The sequence below is a fragment of the Oncorhynchus kisutch genome, linkage group LG20 (assembly GCF_002021735.2).
Source record: "Oncorhynchus kisutch isolate 150728-3 linkage group LG20, Okis_V2, whole genome shotgun sequence".
In the NCBI taxonomy this organism is placed as follows: domain Eukaryota; kingdom Metazoa; phylum Chordata; class Actinopteri; order Salmoniformes; family Salmonidae; genus Oncorhynchus; species Oncorhynchus kisutch.
Genome location: NC_034193.2, coordinates 43,054,403 through 43,080,146, shown reverse-complemented (window position 1 = coordinate 43,080,146; position 25,744 = coordinate 43,054,403). Strand labels below are relative to the sequence as shown.

The 25,744-nt window shown below is 41.9% G+C and overlaps 2 protein-coding genes across 2 annotated transcripts; both read right to left on the bottom strand.

Annotated features, from left to right (window-relative positions):
• Window positions 1-288: 288 nt before the first annotated feature.
• Window positions 289-4,379, bottom strand: LOC109865740 (pre-mRNA-splicing factor CWC25 homolog). Its single transcript, XM_020454155.2, has 9 exons — window positions 4,173-4,379; window positions 3,546-3,718; window positions 3,107-3,343; window positions 2,914-2,983; window positions 2,657-2,805; window positions 1,722-1,803; window positions 1,300-1,589; window positions 999-1,166; window positions 289-897 (listed from the first exon to the last, which is right to left on the bottom strand). Exons 1-9 carry the CDS (start codon window positions 4,188-4,190, stop codon window positions 783-785), a joined length of 1,302 nt encoding a protein of 433 aa, XP_020309744.2. The 5' UTR covers window positions 4,191-4,379; the 3' UTR covers window positions 289-782.
• A 3,931-nt stretch (window positions 4,380-8,310) lies between these two features.
• Window positions 8,311-20,810, bottom strand: LOC109865281 (transcription factor Sp6). The gene is made up of 2 exons (XM_020453384.2): window positions 20,567-20,810; window positions 8,311-12,067 (listed from the first exon to the last, which is right to left on the bottom strand). The coding sequence occupies exon 2, from the start codon at window positions 11,894-11,896 to the stop codon at window positions 10,979-10,981; it is 918 nt and encodes a 305-aa protein (XP_020308973.2). The 5' UTR covers window positions 11,897-12,067; window positions 20,567-20,810; the 3' UTR covers window positions 8,311-10,978.
• Window positions 20,811-25,744: the final 4,934 nt, after the last annotated feature.

Sequence of the window (25,744 nt, the reverse complement as noted above, 5' to 3'; positions counted from 1 at the left end):
GAAATAAAGACAAGTTACAGTACAGTAAGCTATGAGCCTGTGACTGAAACACCAAACCACTGGAGATGGGCTACACTTAAATCCAGCATTATTATTATCCTATAAAACCAAAAGGATTCCACGATCGTCATTCAAAAATGTCTACTTTATGATGATGCTGGTGACAGTGTGCCTGAGAATTTCTGTATTTCGTCTTCATAGGACATTTTCAATTATCGTAGTTCTCTGAAGGTGTATCAAAGCAGTAATCAGCATCACATACAACAACACGTCAACTCAAAGACGGTATTTAGTTTGTTAGTCCCCAACTCAAAGAACTTTAGGAACTATTTTTTATTAAGATCCACAATTCTTCTCCTTTACAGCAATACACTAAAGATATCCAAGGAACATCATTTACAAAAGGGTTGTGTGTGTGTGTGTGTGTGTGTGTGATAAAAGTTTGAATAATTCTAACCATTATAGAGAACACAATATACAATTTCCACTTAAAACAAATCTAAGGTTGCTCATTCTATAAAGGTGAGCATGTTGCTGGTGAATGGCACTGGTGAGTTTTGCCATTACAGAGGATCCTTTGCATTTCTTTAGTCAGGGCAATGACTAAGGGACAGTTTCACAGGGCCTGAGTGCAAATGCATGGTGCCTCTGCAGTGTCTGTTTTGTTTATTAAAATATAAATGAGTTGGCAATCCTGGCAAACCAGTGCAGATATTTCAGTGGTAGCTGGTGCATATTTTTTACTCTCTCCTCCATCAACCCATTCCTGCTTCTTCTAGTTCTCATCTCCTCATGAAATTCTTCTCCAGGGATGCGGGGGTCCTCTGTATGGAGTGGATGTTTCTCTTGACTCGGTCCTCCAAGGATGAGGTGGACGCACTCTCCAGCTTCATGTTACTGCAGGGAAGGAAGCAAGAGTTTTAAAGGACCAGACAACAGCCATAGTAAGCATGCCATACGTGCACTAATGTGTGCACGTCAGTCAGCGAGATACTTACTGGATAAAGCCAGCGTTGCGGTCATGCTTGCCGCCTTTCTCTTTCTCGCGCTCCTTCTCATCCTGCCGTTTGTAACTTCTAATGTTGATTTCACGCTCTTCGTCTCTCTGTTTGGCAAAGTCCATCATCTCTCTCCTCTTCTTCTCCAGCTGTTCAGCAGAGAGACATCTAAGAGAATAGCACACAGATAAATATGGGGATAAGAAAACACTTTAGGATGGGGTTGTTCGATTATCATTAGTTCGCCGATGATTGAACCCAAGTGTGATAATTGTATAAAACAGGTGCTGTGGACTCTTACTTGGTGGTACTGCTCTGACGCCTTTGGTAGCGATCTTTCTGTGGGCTGGGGGCTTTGGGACGCTGGAACTGTGGAACTTTGAACTGGTCTGTCCTATGGGATGAGTGGTTCTCTGATTTGTGAGAGGAGTGGTTGTCTGTCCTGTTAGAGGAATGGTTGTCTGTCCTGTGAGAAGAATGATGGCCGTTCCCGTCTGTCCTTTGAGGAGATCGAGAGCAGCTCCTCTCCTGAGAACGGTGCCTCGAGTGGTTGGGGGGCTTTGAGGACTGATGATGCCTCCCAGCTGGAAACTGAGGAGAGAAATTAGGCGATGAGCGGTTCACATCTCTCTCAGGAGGATTTAAATAACTTTGAATTGATTGGACTAAGATAACAACGTTCATGGTGTCACTGTCAATATATAAAGATTGAGCCGTACTGACCTGTAGTCCATAGCCAGCTGGGACATTGCGGTGGTGGGAATGTGTGTGGGTTGTTTCTTTGGATTCCTCTTTAGAATGGTGCCTAAGTAAAGATACATCACTCAGTTAACCCAATGAGTTTGTACTTCTAACCCTTTTAAACATTGTGTGTTTGAGCTACATACTTATGGGTTGTACCATTGGATGAATCTATTTCTTCTGCATCCGTAGGTGCTAACCATTAGTCTGTGTGATTATTAACGGCGGCTGAGCTAGAGCGGTGTTTGTGAGACAAGGGCGAATGTCTGTAGAGTCCGAATGGTTTCAGCTACCCATCTACGAAAGGCTCATGAACACGCACATGTAACAAGTTTTGTTCTGACGCTCACAAGCTACAAAAGAAGTCATTAGAAGGTAAGAGGTTCTTCTACATAGAAGATCATAGGAAATCCCAGGACAGTGTCTATAATACTGTGATAAATTCACATAGTTGTCACTGACTATCCATTTCCCAGTGAGCAAACAATTTCTGTACTTGCAGCATTAATATAAATTCATTTTTATCAGGTTTTTGCTTCGGCAAACCTTATTTCTTTATGGACATTTGTCAATTAACGCAACTACTTATGACAAATTGTTTTGTGTTCTACATGTAGCCCTGGTTGTCCTGAAAAGAAAATAGTAAAACACTTCACTGAGAGGCTAAATATAAGGGCTAGACATGCAGATAAATGTAAATCAGATAAATCCTAATTAAAAGCCGAATTTAGCTGGGGTCTAAGGACTGATAGGATTAAACACACAATCTACCCAATTGCCGTCAACAATAGAAGCTGCGAGCTAGATTTGTAAACTATCACAAAATGCTTATAAGATCAAAACAGTTCAACTGAACATCTGATCATATTGGCATACGTTCACCGCACCCGAGAAACCTCTATTGAAGTTAGGTGCACCTGTGTTTTTTGTCTTCATCCTCGGAGCTTGAGCTCAAGCTCCTTCTCTTATGCTTCTTCTCCTTTCTCCTTTCCTTCTCTTCCCTTTTCTCCTTCTTGTCCTTCTTCCTCTTCTTTTTCTTGTCCTTCTTTTCAAGATTCTGACGCAGCTGAAAGGAAATAAAAAGTGAAAAACAGTTGCTACTTTAGAACCCAGCTATTACTACGGCAGGCTGAAACTGATTTCATTGCAGTTTTATTGGAGCCATCCAATTGACCATTTCTTTGATCTTCTTCATTTTCACTGGGTTTGTCAAGACCTCCCTCCTCTTCTCCTCCTCTCGTTTCCTTGAAAAATAAGACACGTGTCATTATAATCAGCTCTTGGCTAACAGCAGAACATCAGTGTATGGTATAACAGTTGCTAGATGGACACACTAAATGGTAAAGAAAGAGACCAGAGTGACTGACTTGATATCAAACAGCGGGTCCTCTCTGATCTTGGCGGCCATGTCGAGGTTGGATGCAGGGGTGGAGGGGTTGAAGATTGAGCCAGGCAGGAGGCCGGTTTGTTCGGATGGACCATTCTCTGGCTCCTCAAACTGCTGGGTAATCTGCTTGTCGATGGGGCGGCCCAGCAGGTACTCATCACGGGACACCTGACCACCTGGCCCCTGGTACATCCAGTCCAACCGGTCATCTTTTTTCCTGTAAAACAACAACAAAAATGCAGTTGAGTGTTAGTGACTGCATCCAAGGGGAGTATCTCTGTCCATTTGTCTGTGGTGAGAGGGGCACACTTAAATTGCTCTCGTTTTGATTTTTAAACCTAGACAGGACAGTGGTTTCTCTATCAAGGTGAGACCTATTACTTCCTCCTCATCACAAGGGTCGGTGAGGTGAGCATTACTTTAGAGCCCCAGTCTGCTGAGCGAATCTGGTGATATCTTCTCGAGCTCGTTCCTCTCTCAGCTCCTTCTGAAGCTCCTCGATCTTCTTCGCCTCAGCCTCGTGCTTCTGTTCAGCCTTCCACACCCGCTCTATGTTTTTCATAGTCTGGGGATGCCAGCTCTTCTTCAAGTTCTGACAGAGATGAGGGAAAGTGATATTCGATATAATTAAACAGAACTGGGAAAGATCGCTACAATTGATCAATACAACCATTTCTGAATTCCAATTGTTCTTCTGGGAAGGTAAGGAATTACTACGTCTGAGTAACGTTAACTAGCTAAGTAGTTGTGTAACAACATAACTGGAAAAATATAAAATAAGCACACCGTCAAAACTTTATTTAGTTAGGGATCAACTTAGTTAACTAGTTACGCCAACTAGCCATCGTTGTCGTGGCAGTGATGGCGTTTCGTTTCGCTTCACTAAACACTAGTTCAGAAGTTGGCAGTAGGTGAATCAAGTGTTTTTGTGATTAGTTAGTTAGCTTGCTAGACATAAACAAAACAAACATGCGTAGCTAGCTAAGTTAGTTAGCTAGTTAAGCGCTAACGTTAGCTTTGTACGCTAATAATTTGCTCATACTTACGAGGTCACCTCCTCCCATCTTGACTTAGATCGTCCACTCGGTCCGATTGAGAAATAAGATGTGAATAAACGTGTCCTCTACCTATGTGGTTATTGTACTTGACAAAACAAATGTCTGTTATTATCTAAAAAAAAACATCGACAATTGCATGCTAGGCTAGCGTGATGTGTTTTTCATAGTACTTCCGGCCTTTCTGATATTTTTTTCCGGTTGTTCAAGAGTGCGTTATTCTTCTTCTTCTTCTTCTTCTTCTTGGGGATTGGGTAGGCGGATCGCATCCAACTTTCAAGGAGCATACACCGCCACCTACTGTACTGAAGTGTAAGGCCAATCACGGCCTAACTACAGTATATTAAATTCCCTTCGTTAGTCCTGTTCCTCTAAGAAAGTGAAATAGACCCCTAGACATCACTTCCCTCCCCTTTCCTTCCCCACTACACCACCAACCCCAACCCTGTCCAACCTCTCTGACCCTTTCACACAATCTCTCCCTATCTACATCATACAATTCTCAAAATATCAACACAGGCTCCACCGTTTCCTCTACTAAACACTCATCACACAGACCTGTTTCATGTCTCCCTATTATCCACAACATGGCATTCAAACCTGTGTGCCCAAATCGTAGTCTACTCCACACAACTTACTCTGTCCTACATCCCATACTCCCCACCTCTTCCTTTACTGACCGATACACGCAATAAAATGGCCTCCTCTTACTAGGACTTGACTTCCCAGCGGCCCAGTGGGACCTGAATATCTACCCCCTCTCTCCTCACAGCACTCTTAGTCACCAAATTGGCCTTCTCTTTACCCTCCACACCCACATGGGTAGGAACCCAACAAAAGCTTCCCACCACTCCCATCCTTTCCAGTCTCATTAACAGCACCAAGTCTCCCCTATCCGACCTGTCCGTCTTCCTTCCTTCCATCTTTCTTCTCCCTGTCCCACCTCCTTAAATCTGTCATCTATCATCAGGGTGAACAACATCGGACTAACCACACTTCCCTGAGGAGTACCATGGTCCACTTCAAACCGCATTGACAATTCTAACTCCACCCTCACCCGTATGACTCAATCAAACAGGAAATCCATGATCCAGTTTTACAGACGTCCCCCAATTCCCAATGCACTCAACTGGATCAACAACCCTTCCCTCCATATGATATTGTAGCTTTTTCAATGTCAAAATACGCAACCCTCATCACCTCTTTTATTGACAGGGCCTTTGTTATTTCTGTACTAACTGTCACCAGGGCATCCATGGCAGACCTCCCTCTACTGAACGAGAAGAGGCTGGTGGGAGGAGCTATAGGAGGACAGGCTCATGGCTGATATGGAATTAATGGAACGGTATCAAACATATGGTAACCATGTTTGACTCCGTTCCATTTATCCAATTCCATTCATTACAATGAACCTGTCCTCCTATATCTCCTCCCACCAGCCCCCACTGTCCTGAACCTACTCTGTGCTAAGCTCATCAAACCCATAAATCCCAAGAAATACATTATTCTACTCACTACCATCTTTTCCATCAATTTACACATGTTGGTTGTCAGTGTGATAGGCCTATAACTGCCCGCCCTAGTGGGATCTTTACCTGGTTTTACAAACAACAATATCACCGCACGTTTCCACCCAGCAGGTATCACCCCAGTCTTCCACACCTTATTATACCACCCTAACATTGTTTCCAACACACTGTGCAGTGCATGCTTAAACATCATATAACACACTTTATCTTCTCCACAGCTCTCCAACTCCCTTGTCATCTCAAACTTAGAAAACTCTGCATCCATTGCTTCTCCTGACTCCCCTTTTCTCTTTAAGACATCTCCATGTCTCCTCTTACTCCCAGAATGCATTCAACAGCGCAGCATTGTGGAACTGTTTTCCAAAAAGTAGCCATGAAAATGCTCTCTGATCTGTTTAACCCTCTCTCACACACACGCACACACACGCACACACACACGCACACACACACACACACACACACACACACACACACACACACACACACACACACACACACACACACACACACACACACACACACACACACACACACACACACACACACACACACACACACACACACACACACACACACATGCAAGCTGGTTCTAGCAGTGCATCTTATAATACATTATGATGAAGTACTGAATAAATAAACAACATACTACTTAATGATATGTCTCTTTTTATTTCCATAAAGAACATTTCTCTATTAAAATTACAAGCAAGTCTTAAAACCAGGCAATAGTACAGCAGTACTTAAATTATTACAAAGTATTGTTTAAATTCATATCTACTGCGACAACATACTACTGTAATCAATAAAATAAGATCATTTAAATAATATTTTAATCATCTTCAATCTGCTCCTATCTAACACATACAACTCAATAATAGCATTTCTGATGATAATAGAGATAGCCAGTAGGCCTATTTAATACATGTATCAAGTGTTCCTAGGTAGGCCTGTTGGAAACGCAAAGCTACAAGGGGGAAATTCCGACCCGATTTAAACGTGTAGAAGGGAATTTAATTCCCTTTTTATGCACTTTTCTCTCTACACGTATTCTGACCTTGAACTTAGGCATGAGAATAGCATGCTATTCACTTGCTATTTGTTTCGGTAGACATAAAGAAATGAAGGTGTAGTGGAGACCCCATACCCCATATTATTTTTATTTTTGTATTATTTTTTGTATTTCTTTTCTCCCCCATTTCAATCTTGTCTCATCGCTGAAACTCACCAACGAGTCCTCCGAAACATGACCCGCCAAACCGCACTTCTTAACACCCGCCTGCTTAACCCGGAAGCCAGCAGCACCAATGTGTCAGAGAAAACACTGTTCAACTGACAACCGAGCTCAGCCTGCAGGCACCCAGTCCGTCACAAGGAGTCGCTAGAGCGAGTCGCTCCCCTAATCCAGGTGACGCTGGGCCAGTTGTGCGCCGCCCTATGGGACTTCCGATCACGGGCGGTTGTGATACAGCCCAGGATCGAACCCGGGTCTGTAGTGACACCTTTAGCATTGTGATGCAGTGCCTTAGATGCTGCACCACTTGGGAGGCCCTCAGAAACACCATATTCTAACCTTGTCTTGACTTAATTCCCTCATAATTCCACCCCCTTTACCCAATGACATGATGAATAAGGTCGAGCTACCTGTTGGTTCCAAGCGAAACAACATCTACTTTATTTTTTCTGATAGAAGTAACACAATTCTCCATGCACTGTAATTTACAAATTGATAAGAGCTTTTGATTAAAGCTAGGTAAATGAGTAAGCCGTTTGGATAAGGGGATTGTAAAGATAAGTGACAATTGTTTTTTGATCTATTTAACCTTGTGATAGCTGGAGACAAATGTGAAACCAGTCGTATGGCAGCAAACTGAAGTGTATCAACCTAGCCTATCATCTTTTCCACGGTGAAGTTTATGAAATGCTGGCCTTATACTGTAACTTGCAAGTGTGAAGTTTGGAGACCCAAGCTACAGGCTTCTGTGGCCATCCGCAAATGACTTCATAGCTTCAAACCTACCGAGTTGATTTATGACTTTTAGAATGTTTGAATTATAAACCCAGACTTTTTACTGTATTTTTTTCCAATCTGTTTTAATATTAGCCACTCTCTGCTGTGTGGTTGTTCCTGAGGATAGCTAGCAATAGTGGATCATATTAGGCTACCGTATTACAAATTGGGCAATAATTCGGGACATGTAAGCCTATTTGAATCATTATGGAACGCAGACCATATGTAGCAGTTTAAATCTGGAGCCTGGTGCATAGTTTACGACAAATGGACCATTATCATCAAAGTTCCATGATGAGTGAGGATTATTAGGATAGATTTATAGGACTACTGTTCAACCCCTATTGTACACTTTTCTCACATTCAAATATTTCAGAATTGAACAATGGAATTTGGCAACTTTCAGGATAAATCAAACCACTGTATTTTTGATTCATCAATATATTTATTGAGTGGATGCTTTTTTAAATGATCCACAGTGGTGTAAAGTACTTAAGTAAAAATACTTTACTTCTTTACTTTACTATTTATATTTTTGACAACTTTTACTTTTACTTCCATACACTTTCCCTGACACCCAAAAGTACTCATTACATTTTGAATGAAAGAAAAGGAAAATGGTCCAATTCACGCACCTAACAAGAGAACATCCCTGCTCATCTCTACTGCCTCTGACCTGGCGGACTCAAATTCTTCATATGTGTGATGTCTGAGTGTTGGAGTGTGTCCCTAGATATCTTTAAATAAAAAAACATGAAAATTGTGCCATCTGGGTTGCTTAATATAAGGAACTTGAAATTATTTACACTTTAACTTTAGATACTTAAGTATATTTTACTAATTAAATTGACTTTTAATTCTTAAGTATATTTCAAACCCAACACTTTTAGAATTGTACTCAAGTAGTATTTTACTGGGTGACTTTTACCTGAGTCATTTTCTATTAAGGTATCTTTACTTTTACTCAAGTATGACAACTGGATATTATTTCCACCACTGATTATTCATAAATACTTTCCTAACCCTAAATAATATACAAGCTCCACCAATTGGTCCTGAAAAGGAGATGAACACATGGCTTTCTTTCGTTGATCCCTAATATTCTGAACTGTTCTATCCATTTATTCTAATGAGTCTGTCGAGAAAATTTGAATTTAAAGGTACACCACATTTAAAGTGGTGCTTTAGATAAATGTACTGGAAACCCTATTGAAAGAAAACTCCATAACAAAATCTATTGGCCAGCAAGTGGCAGGGTTTTCAGCAGTTTAATTAAATGTATTCAGCACGCGCAAGGGAACAGCACCTGCATAAGTTAAGACTGAATACCAACTACTGTGAAGAGCGTATAAAAGGTGTGTGTAGGAAAGGCGTACATTTCCTAAGTCTGAATCGGGCCCCAAGTGATTTGCAATAGATCGAGTCTCAAGGTGATGTCCTTTCATCACATTTGATTAACAAAATGCAAGTAAACCATCAAAAACCATTATGTTTTATTTTATTTAGGGATATGTCTAAAGGGGGCTACAATAAACACCTCAGTGAGAGATCTCTACATAGCTAAACCTCAGCTTAGACCCTTTTAAGCACATTTTGACTAAGTCACTACTCAAAATACAACAATGCTTTCATAACAAGGCCAATTTGTTTTACAGTGAGCACAATAAGCTAAGAAGCCTAAACCACGGCACACAGGCCTAAGCCTATTTAGAAAGGTCTAGACTGGATTCCGAAAACTTGATCAAAGTGCATCTTCTATCAAGATATAAATGATTATTTATGACTATTAATATCAAAATGGTCTCCAAACAATTCCACTCCATCTGTTTTTGGCTTTATGCTTGAACAACCTTGGAGGAGGAATTGTTGCTTATCCTGGAAGATGTTGGTGTGACAAAATATGGTTTACCTAAGTTCCTCTCAATGAGGGATTTCAGTCCAGCTCACATTTCAGTCTGGCGTACATTTTGTGAGTAGTGATGTATCCAGCCTGTCTTTTGTCCCCGAGGAAATCCCCATCAAGTGTTACCACAGTGGGTTCCGTGAAGTGTGAACGTGGTATTGTGTGGATCGTACACTACTAAGACCAGGGAATTACACATTTCCCGTGAATGAGATACGCTGCCATCATGTCACATTCACACCTGTAGCGCTGAGATAAAGGAGTGTCAAAAGACGAACAACGGTGCTTTTCAGTCACAGTTGAGGGACATTTGAACACGATGACACATGCGGGGGGCGGGGCATCCAAGTGAAATGCATTGATAACACAAATCACGTCTTCTTACTGTACATTAAACAGAACATATATGTTGTTGACATAAAACACGCAGTGTGAATTCCATGCCACAATGTGCTGCAGTGGGACATCTCTGCACGTCTATTGAGCAAAAGCAGCCATTTTTTAATTGCACCGCCCACATACCGCACCAAACTGAATTACAGTGGTGCTTTACTGTGGTGCTCTTTGGCAAAAGGTTGACGCCAACATTGCGCGTGGTCAAGACCAAAAAATACAGTGTGGGAATTTTCCCGGTGACATGTTCATACACTCACATACAGTATATTATACACAGCAAGGCAAGGGGGTGGGTTAAAGGGTGGGGAAAGGCAGCCAACACAACATACCAACATATCCTAACCCTCCACTTCCATTGCCTTAAATTCAGTTAGATGTGTGCAGTGGAGCCTGGAGAGTTTGATGGCTGCCATGGAAATAAATCTCTCTCCGAGTAGCTAGTAGTTTTACTGTAAACGCATCAAGCACCATCTTCAGTTTAACTCGTTCCCCAAGTCTCTGTGGATGGATGGCATAATAGCAGTAGCAGCAATGGAAGTCCTAGCAGCTAGCAAGCTTTGGCTCTGGCTCTGGCTCGGTTGCCACTTGGTTGCCATGTAAATGGAAGAGGACATTCCTTAGATGGATAGCCTTCCAGCAAGGCACTTGACAGCTTGTCCTCTGTTGGTGATGTAACATACGGGTAATTGCTTTGGACTCTTTGGTTTTATGCCCGTCTATGCTGTATGGTGCTATTATATGTGATATGATGCATTCCGAAAATCAGAGGGGCCTTTGTTGCCTTATGTTGTTCAATGCATCTGGTAGAAATAAACTATCAATTTATAATATAAGACCCCCTATGATTCTACCTCCACTGGACTACATGTGTTATAAACTATGGATTGATTCTCTGTCTGATAAAAAGGGGCTGATAGTAGCCCACCGTACATTATCTGTATAGCATTCCAAATGTGGACAGTTAGCTGGACTGTCCTGTCCCAGAGGGGTCTTTCTCACATTTCGGCTGCTTAAGGGGTGCCTCTGTGTCAGAGGCAGTGGCGTGGGAGGGCTGAGGAGAAGGCGTGTCAAAGCTCTTCCCTATCCTGCCCCCCTCTCCATACATCCTCTCCTCCCCTGGCCCGGAGGGAGACTCGTGTGTGCGCATGTGCTTGGCCAGGTGGTCGTTGCGTATGAACACGCGGGGGCACATGGTGCAGCTGAACTTCTTGGTGCCGGTGTGCGTCTGCAGGTGTCGCTGAAGTTCGTCGGAGCGCGTGAAGCGCTTGCCGCAGAAGAGCCAGTTGCAGACGAAGGGCCGGTCCCCGCTGTGCCAGCGCAGGTGGGCCTTCAGGTGGGAGGTCTTGGCGTAGGCCTTGCCGCAGCCCGGGATGTGGCAGTTGTGCATGTGTTTCCTCCGGTCGTCGTCAGTGCTCTGGCCCATCTGCTCGGCGTGGACACAGTTGGGGCACCGGCACACAGACTGGCCCGAGCCCCTAGAGGCAGAGCGGCGCTGGGGCTTGGGCCGGACCGAGGCGGCACCCTCCTGTGGCTCCTCCAGGGAGTATGACTCCGGCTGCAGGAGCTCAGGTCCTCCCAGTGGCTCCATCTTGAAGCCATCCTGGGGGAAGAGGTGAGAGTGAGCTGAATGTGAGGCTGGGGCCAGCTGGGCTAGCTGAGCAGGAGTACACAGCTGGGTCTCGGAGCCGTAAGGCCCCAGAGAGGACTGCAGTCCCATGGAGCTCTGACCAACTGCCTGTAAGCCCACACCCTGGCCCGCCTGCAGGTCCATCCAGCTCCCTGGCCCGGTGTGGAGGTCCCACCATGAGGGAACGTTCATCTCGTCTGAGCTGCCACCAGGGGGTGCTGTCCGTAACCAGGGTTCATAGGGGTGGGCCATGAGACCAGATGCTGTCTGTGGGATACTGGTGTTGAAGGCTGAGTCTGGTGAGGAGTGAGCGGTGGCCGGGTGGGTCTGGGGTGTGGTGTGCTAATTGATAACTGGGTGAAGATGTGTAGACTACCACATGGCTGGATGGAGAGCTTGAGGATCCTATTCACGATTACTGACCTGTTGGCAAAAAAAACGGATTGTCAAATTGTAAAATGGTGTAATAAATTCTTGTAAGATGACTACTGCTTCTAGCCAAATGGCTACAATGTAGCCCAACAGACATGCCCCCGTCTCCATGGACACCCCACCCCAGTTCTCACGCTGCGTGGCCGAGGAGAGAGCTGACAGAATGCGGGGAAGTAGACGAGGGGAAACGTGTCCGGACAGAAACCTGCCAAATGCATCCGATGCCAGGTACTTCCCATGGCGGAGGACAGTCAAAGAGAAAGCTAAAGAAAACAACTTCAGCGGCCCTATGAAGAGGCAGAGGCAGAGTGGAGATAAATGCGAAAGGTGGCGGAGGAAGGAGGAGGAGAGCGAGAAAGAGAGAGAGGAGTGTTGACAGGAACAGCCCCGTGCAGAGATGGGGGGTGAAAAGGAAGAAGATCCAGGGAGGTAATGGCTGCGGGCCAAGATCTACAGTATTTGTATGTCTCTGAGATTTTCGGAGATGAAGCCTAGCAGACGGAACAACCTGTTTTTTTTAATGAATCACACATGATTTACAACAACATCCCTTTGAGGCGACTAACAAAAAAAAGAGACGTTGCGATAAAAACAAAACGCCTGCCTCCTACACACTGGCGGCAGCATGCATCAACAGTTGCTGGCTGACGGCTTTCAGGAGCCTGCGAACACAAGTCCAACAATAACACAAGAATGATGACTTTATCCATATAATTAGGGCAGCATGCTCTAAGACAGTCAGCATCTTGTCCCCACTGCTCTGCAGTGCGTAAACTCCAGTGGACCAGAACAATGCTCAAATATACACCCCGCAAATTAGGTTACCTTGGAATTTTAAGAGGTGACGGAATGCACCTGTTAAAATTGGAGGAGTCGAGAGACATTTATTGGTCAAAAAGCTGTAACTCAATCGACAGAAGACGCTTTACTTGCTTTAAAATACAAAAAATGATTCCAAAAATGTTCTGGCCCAAAATGATAAGTTGGCAAATATATGCCATTATTTTGACTGCAGGAAACAAGAAAGAAGTCTGGGACTGAAGAGGTTACTATCTTGTTAGTCTGAAGATCATAGGTCGTGATACCATATCTGGGAGAGAGAGACCATACAGCATTAGCCACCCAGACAATCAAGCTTCAATAGAAGGGTCAAGGTTCAAGGGTAGACCTGTCTCCTGTCCCTTGTCCACAAAACCATTAAAGCCAGGTTGAGCAAGCTATTTCCACAACATACAGAAACTTTGCAAAGATAGCCTACAACTTGTGAGATTTAGATTCACTCTCATCCCTTCCAGTGCTTGAAATGGAATGGAAAAGGTATCAATACAAGGTACACTACCATTCAAAAGTTTGGGGTCACTTAGAAATGTCCTTGTTTTTGAAAGAAAAGCACATTTTTTTGTCAATTAAAATAACATCAAATTGAAGGTCAGCATCCCGGAGCCGCCTCTTCACTGTTGACGTTGAGACTGGTGTTTTGCGGGTACTATTTAATGAAGCTGCCAGTTGAGGACTTGTGAGGCATCTGTTTCTCAAACTAGACACTCTAATGTACTTGTCCTTTTGCTCAATTGTACACCGGGGCCTCCCACTCCTCTTTCTATTCTGGTTAGAGACAGTTTGCGCTGTTCTGTGAAGGGAGTAGTACACAGCATTGTATGAGATCTTCTCTCATGGAATAGCCTTCATTTCTCAGAACAAGAATAGACTGACGAGTTTCAGAAGAAGGTTCTTTGTTTCTGGCCATTTTGAGCCTGTAATCGAACCTACAAATGCTGATGCTCCAGATACTCAACTAGTCTAAAGGCCAGTTTTATTGCTTCTTTAATCAGAACAACCGTTTTCAGCTGTGCTAACATAATTGCAAAGGGTTTTTGCAATGATAAATTAGCCTTTTAAAATGATAAACTTGGATTAGCTAACACAACGTGCCATTGGAACACAGGAGTGATAGTTGCTGATAATGGGCCTCTATACGCCTATGTAGATATTCCATAAAAAATCTTCTGTTTCCAGCTACAATAGTAATTTACAACATTAACAATGCCTACACTGTATTTCTGATCAATTTGATGTTATTTTAATGGACAAAAAAATTTGCTTTTCTTTAAAAAACAAGGGCATTTCTAAGTGACCCCAAACTTTTGAACGGTAGTGCAGGTACTGGTACTCAAGCAATAGAACATTTGGGGTGCGGGTACTCCCTACCAATGAGCACGGGCACAACTCAAGTGCTGATCCCTTCAATTGATTTTCAATTTGCTGAGACAACAAACAATGCCTTGAAGACCAACAGGATTACGAGCTATGCTTTGGACTGGTCTTCCCATGGCCCTCTTCAGACACTAGAGAGGAGATGCTCTTGAGTTGGAATGAAATCGTAAAGCAATTAGTTTGGAATTCCAGAATTAGAGGTCTGGTGTTAAAGGTCAAGCTGATTTATTTTACGCTGCCCCGGAGCCAGAGCTCCGCCGCTGCTCTGTAATTTTGGGGGAATGTGAGTCAGATGCACCGTGGCGTGAAGCGTCCCCCTATTTCTCTCTCTCTTCCCCCTCCTCTCGTTCGCTCTCTGATATAATAGCCCTGTAAACAAATAAGAGAGTGGCCGATCCTCCTCCATTCACAAAAGTGGCTGGCTGGAACACTAGAGAGTATCCTGAGGGTAACAGCTGGCATATGGGGCCCCTGGGGGAGGGGAGCCGGGGAGGAGGAAGGTGCAGGACGACAGGACTGCATCGTAAAACCTGCCCGACCAAGACCTAACACAGTCCCCGGTTTACTATTCTGCCAGAGACAGTGGAGGCTCTGCCCTGCCAAGACCCAGCACAGCCCCCCCCCCCCCCCCCCCCCACACCAGTTTTACTAGTCTGCTAGAGAGGAGAAGATGCTCCGGGGGAGGAACGCATCACGGTAGATGACGAACTGACTTTGGGGTTATTCCATGTTGGTTATCGTTCTGATTCAGCCAGTAAAGGGAAAAGTACAAATACGATATAATAGCAGAATAAGACTCCCAATGTTTACTGTCACAACCATGAATAAAAACTGATGCTGGACCGGAGCTTGTGGATTCTCCATACTTTTCTTTTTACCATCCAAAATGTGTTTCTATCAAACACAGACATTTGGAATTGTCATTACTGTATGAACTATCTGTACTCCTACTTCTAAATATCTGTGTTTGTGTTTGAATGGTTTTTTGAGATGAGAAAATCTTGTGGTTTAGTCTGATATGTGATATAACGTTACTGGTTCCAGGACATTCTAGAAGACTAAGATGGGAAAATGTCATTAAAATACAGATGAGGATTGATATTGAAAGTGGCAACAAGCAATCTCATACACATCCGGAAATATATTCCCTTTTACGTTGGTGTCCCTGAGAGGATAGTGACTGTCTGACAGCTGTTTGTCTACTAGTATCACAGACAAATGAAACAAATGAAACAACCTTGATTTGTTGTATGTTCATGTGGTTTTACATCAAATGTTGTCAATGTTACACATTATGTGTCCAAATGTGAGCAGATTTGTAAACAGTCTTTTGCACAGACATGAAATTCCAATTCAAATACTCAATCAAAATGTGAAGACGGAGTAGAGGAAGTGTCTCAACTAGCGTGTCAATAAATCATCATGACTCATATCGAGACAGGTCTACACAAAGGAGCACAATCCATGTGTTGACAGTTGGACATAGAGTACACGAGTGATATGACACCTCCTGTCTCATTGTATTAGGCTACAACACAAACTTGGAATACATCTTTACATTTCAATGGTCATTGAATGGGAAAACTCACCGTGAGGCTTAGGGTCCTCTGAGGCATATTGCCTGTCAACTTTGACGTTTAAATGTCATTTAGAAGTTCAAGTGCTCTGGTTGGGTTGGCCCCTAAAGTCCCATACACTTAATAACAAGTGAGTGTATCCTTCTTAAACACCTATGTTTGAGGTAAGTATTTAGCTGTTTACAATAAGCCCTAAATTGATCTCCAAGGTTGAGCTTACACAAGTAGGGCTAGTATAGCGATTATAGTGTAGGCCTATCATACACGGATTGATCAGTAATCTACTCGAACCCACCAGTAGCTATGGAACGTGTACTGAGGAGTATTTTTTGGGGTTCGCTCACACAGGAGTAATAAAGCCCTAGTTCATACAGGAGTAATATCATTTTGTGATTTCTAAAATGTTTTATTTGTTTTTCAATTTCTATTCATGTCTCTGCAGCACCCTCGGCACCCCTACTTCGAATAACAGGAAGTGGTTGAAGAGCTTTATAGTTAAGTGATGATAATAAACAATTATTTGTCAATCATCATTCATTTGAAAAACACAAGTTTCCATCATCATCATTTGTCACAATAAATTTGTCTATTACACACGTCGCAATGATTTACTCAACATTGTTTTTGTCAAACAAACCTGGTCCAATGGAAACCTGCCTTGACAGTGTACTGTGAGGAGGTTAGAGCCTGGCGGAGTGGTGCCAGGAAAATAGCCTCTCCTTCAATGTAAAAAAACAAACAAAGGAGTTGATCGGGGCCACAGTGAAGAGTGTCAAAAGCTTCAAGTTCCTTGGTGTGCACATCACATGAAATGATCCCACCACACCGGCACCGCATCTATACAACCTCAGACGGCTGAAATAAATCCGCATGGCCCCTAAGACCCTCACAAACTTTTACAGATGCACCATCGAGAGCATTCTGTCAGGCTGCATCACTGCTTAGTACGGCAACTGCACCGCCCTCAACGGAATCGCTCTCTAGGGTGGTGCGGTCCGCACAACATATCACCGGGGCGCCCGAGTCACAGTCTGTTCACTCTGCTAACATCTAGCAGACAGAGACAGTACAGGTGCATCAAAGCTGGGACAGAAGGACTGAAAAACAGCTTCTATCTCCAGGCCATCAGACTGTTCAACAGCCATCGAGCCATCTTCTGTAGTAAAAGACAAAGATAGACACACACACACACACCTCATAAACACGCAGACTCATGTACTCACAAATAGACTCACACATGCATACACCCATACTCACAAACACAAACACACACCCAAACACATACACACGCACGCACACACACACACTCACACACACACAGCCAATGCTGCTGTCCCATGTATATAGAGACATTAAACATTGGACTGTTTATTTTATACTTTTGTTTACTCTGTGTATTCATATACTGTATTCTTCATTTAGCTCATTGTAATATAAAGTGCCTTCAGAAAGTATTCACACCCCTTGACTTATTTCACATTTTGTTGTGTTACAGCCTGAATTCAAAATTGATGAAATATTTAATTTTCTCACCCATCTGCACACAATACTCTAAAATGACAAAGTGAAAAGATGTTTTTAGAAATCTATAGAAAATGTATTGAAAATGAAATACAGAAATATCTAATTTACATAAGAATTCACATCCCTGAGTCAATACATGTTAGAATCACCTTTGGCAGCGATTACAGCTGTGAATATTTCTGTGTAAGTCTCTAAGAGTTTTAAACACCTGGATTGTACGATATTGGCACATTGTTATTTTTAAAATTCTTCAAGCTCTGTCAAGTTGGTTGTTGATCATTGCTAGACATTTTCAAGTCTTGCCATAGATTTTCAAGTCGATTTAGGTCAAAACTGTAGCTTGGCTACTCAGGAACATTCAATGTCATATTGGTAAGTATATTTGTATGTTATAAGGTTACTGTCTTGCTGAAAGGTTCATTTGTCTCCCAGTGTCTGTTGGAAAGCACACTAAACCAGGTTTTCCTCAAGGATTTTGTCTGTGCTTAGCTATATTCTGTTAATTTTTAACCTAAAAAACTCCCTAGTCCTTGCCCATGACAAGCATACCCATAACATGATGCAGCCACCACCTTGCTTGAAAATATGAAGAGTGGTACTTAGTGATGTATTGTATTGGATTTGCCACAAACATAATCAAATCAAATCAAAGTTTATTTGTCACGAACGCTGAATACAACAGGTGTAGAGCTTACAATGAAGTGCTTACTTACAGGCCCTAACCAACAGTGCAATTTTCAAGTGCAGATAGTCCGGGTAGCCAATGTGCGGGGGCACCGGTTAGTCAGGCTAATTGAGGTAGTATGTACATGAATGTATAGTTAAAGTTTACTATGCATATAAGATAAACAGAGAGTAGCAGCGTAAAAGAGGGGTTGGAGGGGGGACACACAATGCAAATAGTTTGGGTGGCCATTTGATTGCCTGTTCAGAAGTCTTATGGCTTTATATTCAGGACATAACGTTTTTGGCCACCTTTCTTGCAGTTTTACTTTAGTATGTTTTGGAATAGTTTTATTCTGTCATTTAGGTTAGTAATGTGGAGTAACTACAATGTTGTTGATCCATCCAAATGTTTTCTCCTATCACAGCCATTAAACTCTGTAACTGTTTTAAAGTCACCATTGGCCTCATGGTGAAATCCCTGAGTGGTTTCCTTCCTCTCCAGCAACTGAGTTAGGAAGGACGCCTGTATCTTTGTAATGACTGGGTGTATTGATACACCATACAAAGTGTAATCAATAACTTCACCATTGCTCAAAGAGATATTCAATGTCTGCTTTTTTAAACGTTTACCCTTCTACCAAGAGGTGCCCTTCTTTGCGAGGCATTGGAAAACCTCCCTGGTCTTTGTGCTTGAATCTGTGTTCGAAATTCACTGTTCGACTGAGGGACCTTAAAGATAATTGTATGTGGGGTACAGAGATGAAGTAGTCATTCAAAAATCATGTTAAACACTATTATTGCACACCGAGTGAATCCCTGCAAGTTATTATGTGACTTGTGAAGCACATTTTTACCCCTGAACTTATTTAGGCTTGCCACAATATACTTATTGACACAAGACATTTCAGCTTGTCATTTTTTATTTAAAAAAATTACATTTCTAAAAACATAATTCCACTTTGACATTATGGGGTATTGTGTGTAGGCCAGTGACACAAAATCTAAATGGAATAAATGTTAAATGTAGGCTGTAACATAACAATAATGTGGAAAAAGTCAAGGGGTGTGAACACTTTCTGAAGGCTCCGTATCTACTACTGTACATTGCATTTTTGTTACACTGTTTATTTATATACTGGATTCTCGATATACTGCTGTATATATATTTTTTGGTGTATATACGCATATATTGCATTTGGATTTCTGATACAGTGTTATTTGGGTTGTCAACTGGATTCGTTCTGACATTCGGGATTTCCTGTTTCTTGTTTTTGTACTTAAAATCATCTAGGATCATATCATTCCCTTTTGCTGAATGGGTTGTTCCCTGCCCCTGTTGATTACACATACATTATCAAGGTCCTGAATGTCTTGGCTCAATCTGGGTTGAAGAGAATCAGCTTGCACTCATAGGCCTACACAGGTCTATATGAGGCATGACGTAATGTAGTCTTCTTTCTGTCAACTAAAAGTCACTTCTTTATGCATTTCAGTCACCATAACATTCATACTGTAGTTTTGTAGTCTACTACAGCATTGGAATATGTTGTATGAGAGAGTGCAAGATAAGCTACTCTCCTATAAAAATTTGTAAAAACAATTCACTATAACATATTCTAACGACTGGAATTCCATTCATTGTAAAAAATAAATTACTATTAAAAAAAGTACCTAAAATGTTTTTTTTGTTTATTTTGATTGTTGGTTTTGATGGTGATCCTCAGTGTTTTTCAACATTGGAAAGCATACAGATTACTGGTACTAATTGTTTCCCTCAATCATAATGAATAACCCTGTGTGGGATAACCAATTTCTAAATCGAGGTCTTTGGGGTTGTGAAAACACATCAAAATATGAGACATTCAACAACCTTTTAGGGCATCTTTACCTCCTGCTTTATGTTTAATCTGTGACCAGGAAACATTCACCTAAATATTAACTCAAACTGGAAAGGAGATCTATTCAAATTCTACTTTATTCTACTTTATTTTGATGCAAATTGTACAAATTATACTATTTTCAAATATGGTATCAAATGCACAACCTGTCACTCAAACCCAATCCTTTCATTGAGTAGGGAATGAATTTGAATTAGGCTTACAATAATATATATATTATTTGGGCACAACTATATATATATATATATATATATATATTCATTACTCCATGACTCATTACAAATTATGAATTGAAATATGTCTTTCCAAATCTAAATTAAAATACACATTGAAGATAATAAATACTTATACAGATATTTCCAATAATTTTTTCTTACTTTTTCTTAAAAACAAATACTTAAATATTTGCCATATCCCTTTTTTTCAAGTGGTTCTAGATATTCCAGGTACAGTCCTCTGTTTCATTGTTCATGCAACTGTGAAGAGGATGTACCCGTCACTTCGATATTGTTCCACTATACACACAAAAATACAACGCAACGGTTACCTCGTGGGTAAACAATGCGATGCTTATGAATCAAAAACGTTTATATTGAAACATATATAGCTACCTGTTTACACAATGGTGCCCGTAGTTCTATTCCGACGCGATGTAGGAATAGCTTTTTTGTAGCCTATTATATTCACTGGTATGAAAATAAATAAACCACCTTGGCAGAAGTCAACTAAAAGCCTTCGGTAAAAAAAAAAAAAATCGAATAAATAAATAGATATCCTCGTATATCATACAGTTCCCTCCATCTCGGGCGGTTCAGGTGAGACGAGACAACGCTTCCACGTACAGGTAAGCGTACTCAGTGGTGGCAAAGTTTATAATAGGTTATGTATCTTTTTCTTTTCGCTGGCTCCGCCCTCTTTCGGTGTGTGTTTTCCCCTTTGAAGATGCGCTCGCGCGGCTGGAGGTCAGGAAGTGTACATGGGCATGGCTCACTTACGTTACAACATTCGGACCCATGAGAAAGTTGACAACTCTTTGAACCCTCTTGTTACGTAATTTGGGGTTGTCTCAGTGCCTAATACTTGCATTTCAAATGGCTCTAATGTTTGCCCACCGCAACTTACTCTGAGGAAAACTTTTATTCAAAGCCTTTGACCTGTCAAATAAAATAAAAACGAATGAATTATGTCGCAATGCACTGATACATTACTAGTAGCTGGTCACTTACAATACAGTAGACTACTTGTTTATTAGATTGCTTGTTAAAAATTACATGTCACCCATCTTATTGACCCCATGGTGACACAGTGGCATCTGGTACCATTGCAATGGTCATTATTGTCACTGGTCTGGTCACCATGTAGGCTCCAATGTCATCCTACGTAAACTACTGGCAACAGGCAACAGGTCTCTATAGCACAGATTGTATCTTGTTATGCATACTTAATCTACTGTAACCTGTTTATGTCTAACCTTCAGTGTCAGTTCAATTCTCAATTGTCAAGAGACCACAATTTACAAAACAGTATCATATCCTTTCATCTACTGCATGTTACAGGCAGTGTAGGTGCCTTATCAAAGCTCAGTTGTGCCCAAATACATAGCTGGTCCTCTTACTTTTGCCAAATGAGAGGAAACACTCGTTAACTGTTCTCTGTCATGCCAATGAAAACACTGATTAAATCCAATCCAACATCACTGCTCTTCACAGTTTTATCAGCATCTTCTTCTAAAGGTTTTTATTTTTTCTCTTCTCAGTTAATTCCTTTCCTGTCACAGCATGTTGGTGGAGTGACTTCAAATCAACGGACAAACAGAGGCCACAGACAGACCGGCGGGAAGTGGTTTACTTACTTACTGCCGTCTTCTTCTCTTTCTCTGAAGCAGCAGTTTTTAAAACGCTGAGTTTGTAGCATTGATGCATGGTACAGTGTGTCTATGGTTTGGACTGCAACATAACAGAATACAGATGTATTTAGATTTGTATCAAATGATGAAATATTGACTCCGATTCGCATTTTCACAACCATGAATGATACAGTGCCTTCAGAAAGTATTCATACCCCTTAACTTATTCCACATTTTGTCGTGTTACAACCTGAATTCAAAATTGATTAATTGTATGGTTTTTTTCCACACAATACCCCATAATGACAAAGTGAAAACATGCTTTTCGAAATTTTTTGCAAAGTTACTGACATTTTCAAGTTTTGCCACTCAGGAACTTTTACTGTCTTCTTGGTAATCAGTGTAGATTTGGCCTTGTATTTTAGGTTATTGTCCTGCTGAAAGGTGAATTCATCTCCCTTTGTCCGGTGGAAAGCAGACAGAACCAGGTTTTCCTCTAGGATTTTGCCTGTGCTGAGCTCCATTAAATGTATTTTCTATTCTGAAAAACACCCCAGTAGCCACCACATTGCTTGATAATATGGGGAGTGGTACTTAGTAATGTCTTGCATTGGACTTGCCCCAAACATAACACTTTGTATTTAAGGACAAAAAGTACATTTCTTTGTCACATTTTTTGCAGTATTACTTTAGTGTCTTGTTGCAAACAGGATGCATGTTTTGGAATATTTGTATTATTTTCACTGTGTCATTTAGGTTAGTATTTTGGAGTAACTATAATGTTGTTGATCCATCCTCAATTTTCTCCTATCACAGTGATTAAACTCTGCAACCCTTTTAAAGTTCAACATTTGCCTCATGGTGAAATCCCTGAGGGGTTCCCTTCCTCTCCGACAACTTAGTTAGGAAGGACGCCTGTATCTTTGTAGTGACCGGGTATATTAATACACCATCAAAAGGGTAATGAATACCTTCACCGTGCTCAAAGAGATATTCAATGTCTGATTTATTTTCTTTTCTACCAAGAGGTGCCCTTCTTTGTGAGGCAATGGAAAACCTCCCTGGTCTTTGTGGTTGAATCTGTGTTTGAAATTCACTGCTCGACTGAGGGACCTTACAGTTAATTGTATGTGTGGGGTACAGAGATGAGGTAGTCATTCAAATATCATGTTAAACACTATTATTGCACACAGAGTGAGACACAAAATCTCAATTTAATCCATTTTAAATTCCGGCTGTAACACAACAAAATGTGGAGAGAGTCAAGGGGTGTGAATACTTACTGAAGGCGCTGTGTGTGTGTATGCGTAGCGTGTTTCAATAAAACAGACTGACTGTGTATTATAACAAAAAAACTGTAGCCTACATGCACTGTGCTATACAAGTGCTTCCTAAGGGATGTAAGGCTTTTCTTCTATACTTACTAGCTTTCCCAACCTGTATTGAAAAGTTCACACAGAAAGAATTCCTTTCAATAGGGGACTGATCTTGTGTGCGTTCTCACTCGTGAAATTAATCTGGATACGCATGTACACAGAGAGGGATCAAGTTGCTGAATTGGGGACCACACACAAAGCCTAAATGATGTTTACCAATGTCTTTCAATAGTCAGGCATATTTCCTTGTGAATAAAATTCTTCCAACTCCAAAAGAGACTGTTTAATAACATTTAATTACAGTGCATTTAAGATCAATTACAAGGGGCTTACAAATTCTCTTAAGGTTGTGAATCTGTTTAGACGGCATGTTGCCCCCTTTTCTGTCCGTGGCTGCATTCTTTTAAGCGTCTTTCACGAGGTTGTGTGTGTTTCTCAATTGTCTGCGTATATGTTCGTGGATTTGACCTTCGACGCCTCAAACTGACGTTAAAGACCATTTGATAGGGCTCGCACTTAAACCGTAGTCTGTTCAGATGTCAAAGGTGGTTTACCTAAAATTCGGTCCGCCCTTTTCCAGGCATAGAGCTGCTAGTACACTGTTCACAGCTGGATTTGAACCTCTAGCAGTTGGTTGGAGATGCTTAGTCATATACTGTAAATATATAGTATAATCGTATATACTGACAGTACACTGTCTCACAGACTCCATTTCAGGATAGGACACACCATCTTATTGGGCCTTAAATCCTTCAGCTATAACCCGGGTGCCAAGGACCCACTATAGACCTCATCCCCCCCTATGTGTCAACTCATATAAATCCATTCACACTCTCTGGGGCTATTATAACGCTCTAGTCCTGAGGCACATTCTGTATAGCTGAATGTCTCTGGTCGAATGCAGACAAATCCCACAAATCCCTTTGAAATGAATCGTCTGTCACGGATAGTGAACAAAGTACATTTTTTATCACATTGTTGGCCATTCTCCTTGGATTAAAGCCGTTTCATTGAAGTATCCAAAGATAAACGATTCAAGGAACTTATCTTTTGTAGTTTTCTGTTCCACACTTGCTTTCGTCATCCAGTATCATTAAGAGGACTCTAGATGGATTTGTTTTTTTTAAGATTAAAGAAAATGATCATTATCATAGTTGATGTGTTCATGTCTATGGTCTATTTTCGTCTATGTCTATAACTTATTTAACTTTAATTTGCACAGATTTGTCTCATAGAGACAAAAATCTCATTTGCAAGGGAGACCTGTTATAAGTAGCCTAACATTGACTAACCAACCATAAAGCATGTTTTATGTGTGTCCCACGGAAACTACCCTGGTGTCTCAGCTAAAGCCTAATATCACCGTTGGAGCCTCCAGAGGGATTGGCCAGGTAAAGCCTCATTTCCCCTCTGAGGGGGAAAAAAAAAGTTAACTAGAGTAAACAGTAAGTGTACAGTAGCAGACTTCCTATATCCTTGTTTACTATTCAAAATCCCATAAGAGGAGGTACCGGCTGCCAGGGGTTCTGAGTCTGACTGAGTCACCTTTTTTTTCTTCCCTTCTTCATGCAAACACACCTAGACACTCACTCACCACAGCAGCCCCCTCTCCCTCGCTCTCTCTCTCTCTACCTCCCCTTTCAACTTCAAACCCAGTCATTTCTGCAAGCTGCTACTTTGATTGTACCAAACACCTGTATTTTTGGGGAGAGACTTCCTCAGTAGCCCCCGCCTCCCATCTTTGATTGTTAAACAGCAGTGGCGCCGCCATTACTGTCTGAGAGACTGATGCCGCCCTGCTTCCCCTCCTCCTCCTCCACTTAAGTTCCTTTTAAACCAGAATTTGAATTGGTCTCGGAGTATGGCCAGCTCCATTTTATTTTATCCACGTTCCACCATTCCAAAGTATCTGAGTTGTAGATGAAGACTTTGAATCTCATATTCCTGTGTGTGACGGCTGCGGAAATCAGAAAGAATCATCAAAGAATCATCATGCCAGGAAGCAGAGCCATAACATTCTAGCTCAAAATCAACAAGATTATGACTATTCTCCTGAATGCGAGGAAAGTGAGAATCAGAGGTAACTTTAGTAGAAAATGCTGTCAGAGTTGTTTGCTCTGTCTTAGGTTGTATCAACAGTACAGAGAGAGTGTGAACAGAGCAGACGCACACACACACACACACACACACACACACACACACACACACACACACACACACACACACACACACACACACACACACACACACACACACACACACACACACACACGGCCCTCTTCCCCTCACCCTTAATACCAGGCTTTATTATCCAACCTCTCATCCCTGCCATCCTGTCTTCCCCTCCAGATTAATGTCCTCTCCGATCTCCACCAGCTGTTTACGTGCCAGAACACCCCTCATCTTCCCGGGCCGCTGGCCTCTTGGTTCAGGTGGCAGATGGTAGTCTGTCTTTGGGGCTGGGCCATAGGGCCGCATTGTCGTAGTGCCTGCGCATCTATGAGAGAATAGCCGCCCTCACGCCCATTAGCAGGAGTGTCAGTGTGTTCACATCGCCACATGCCAGA

Bases quoted from the DNA above. Each gene is read 5' to 3' on its own strand.
- LOC109865740 (XM_020454155.2), bottom strand. The intron at 3,344-3,545 runs GTAATGCTCACC...GTTGTTTTACAG, and splicing joins CAGCAGACTGGGGCTCTAAA to GAAAAAAGATGACCGGTTGG. The intron at 1,804-2,656 runs GTGCACCTAACT...ATCTTTACTTAG, and splicing joins GATGAAGACAAAAAACACAG to GCACCATTCTAAAGAGGAAT.
- LOC109865281 (XM_020453384.2), bottom strand. From the start codon at position 11,896: ATGGCCCACCCCTATGAACCCTGGTTACGGACAGCACCCCCTGGTGGC.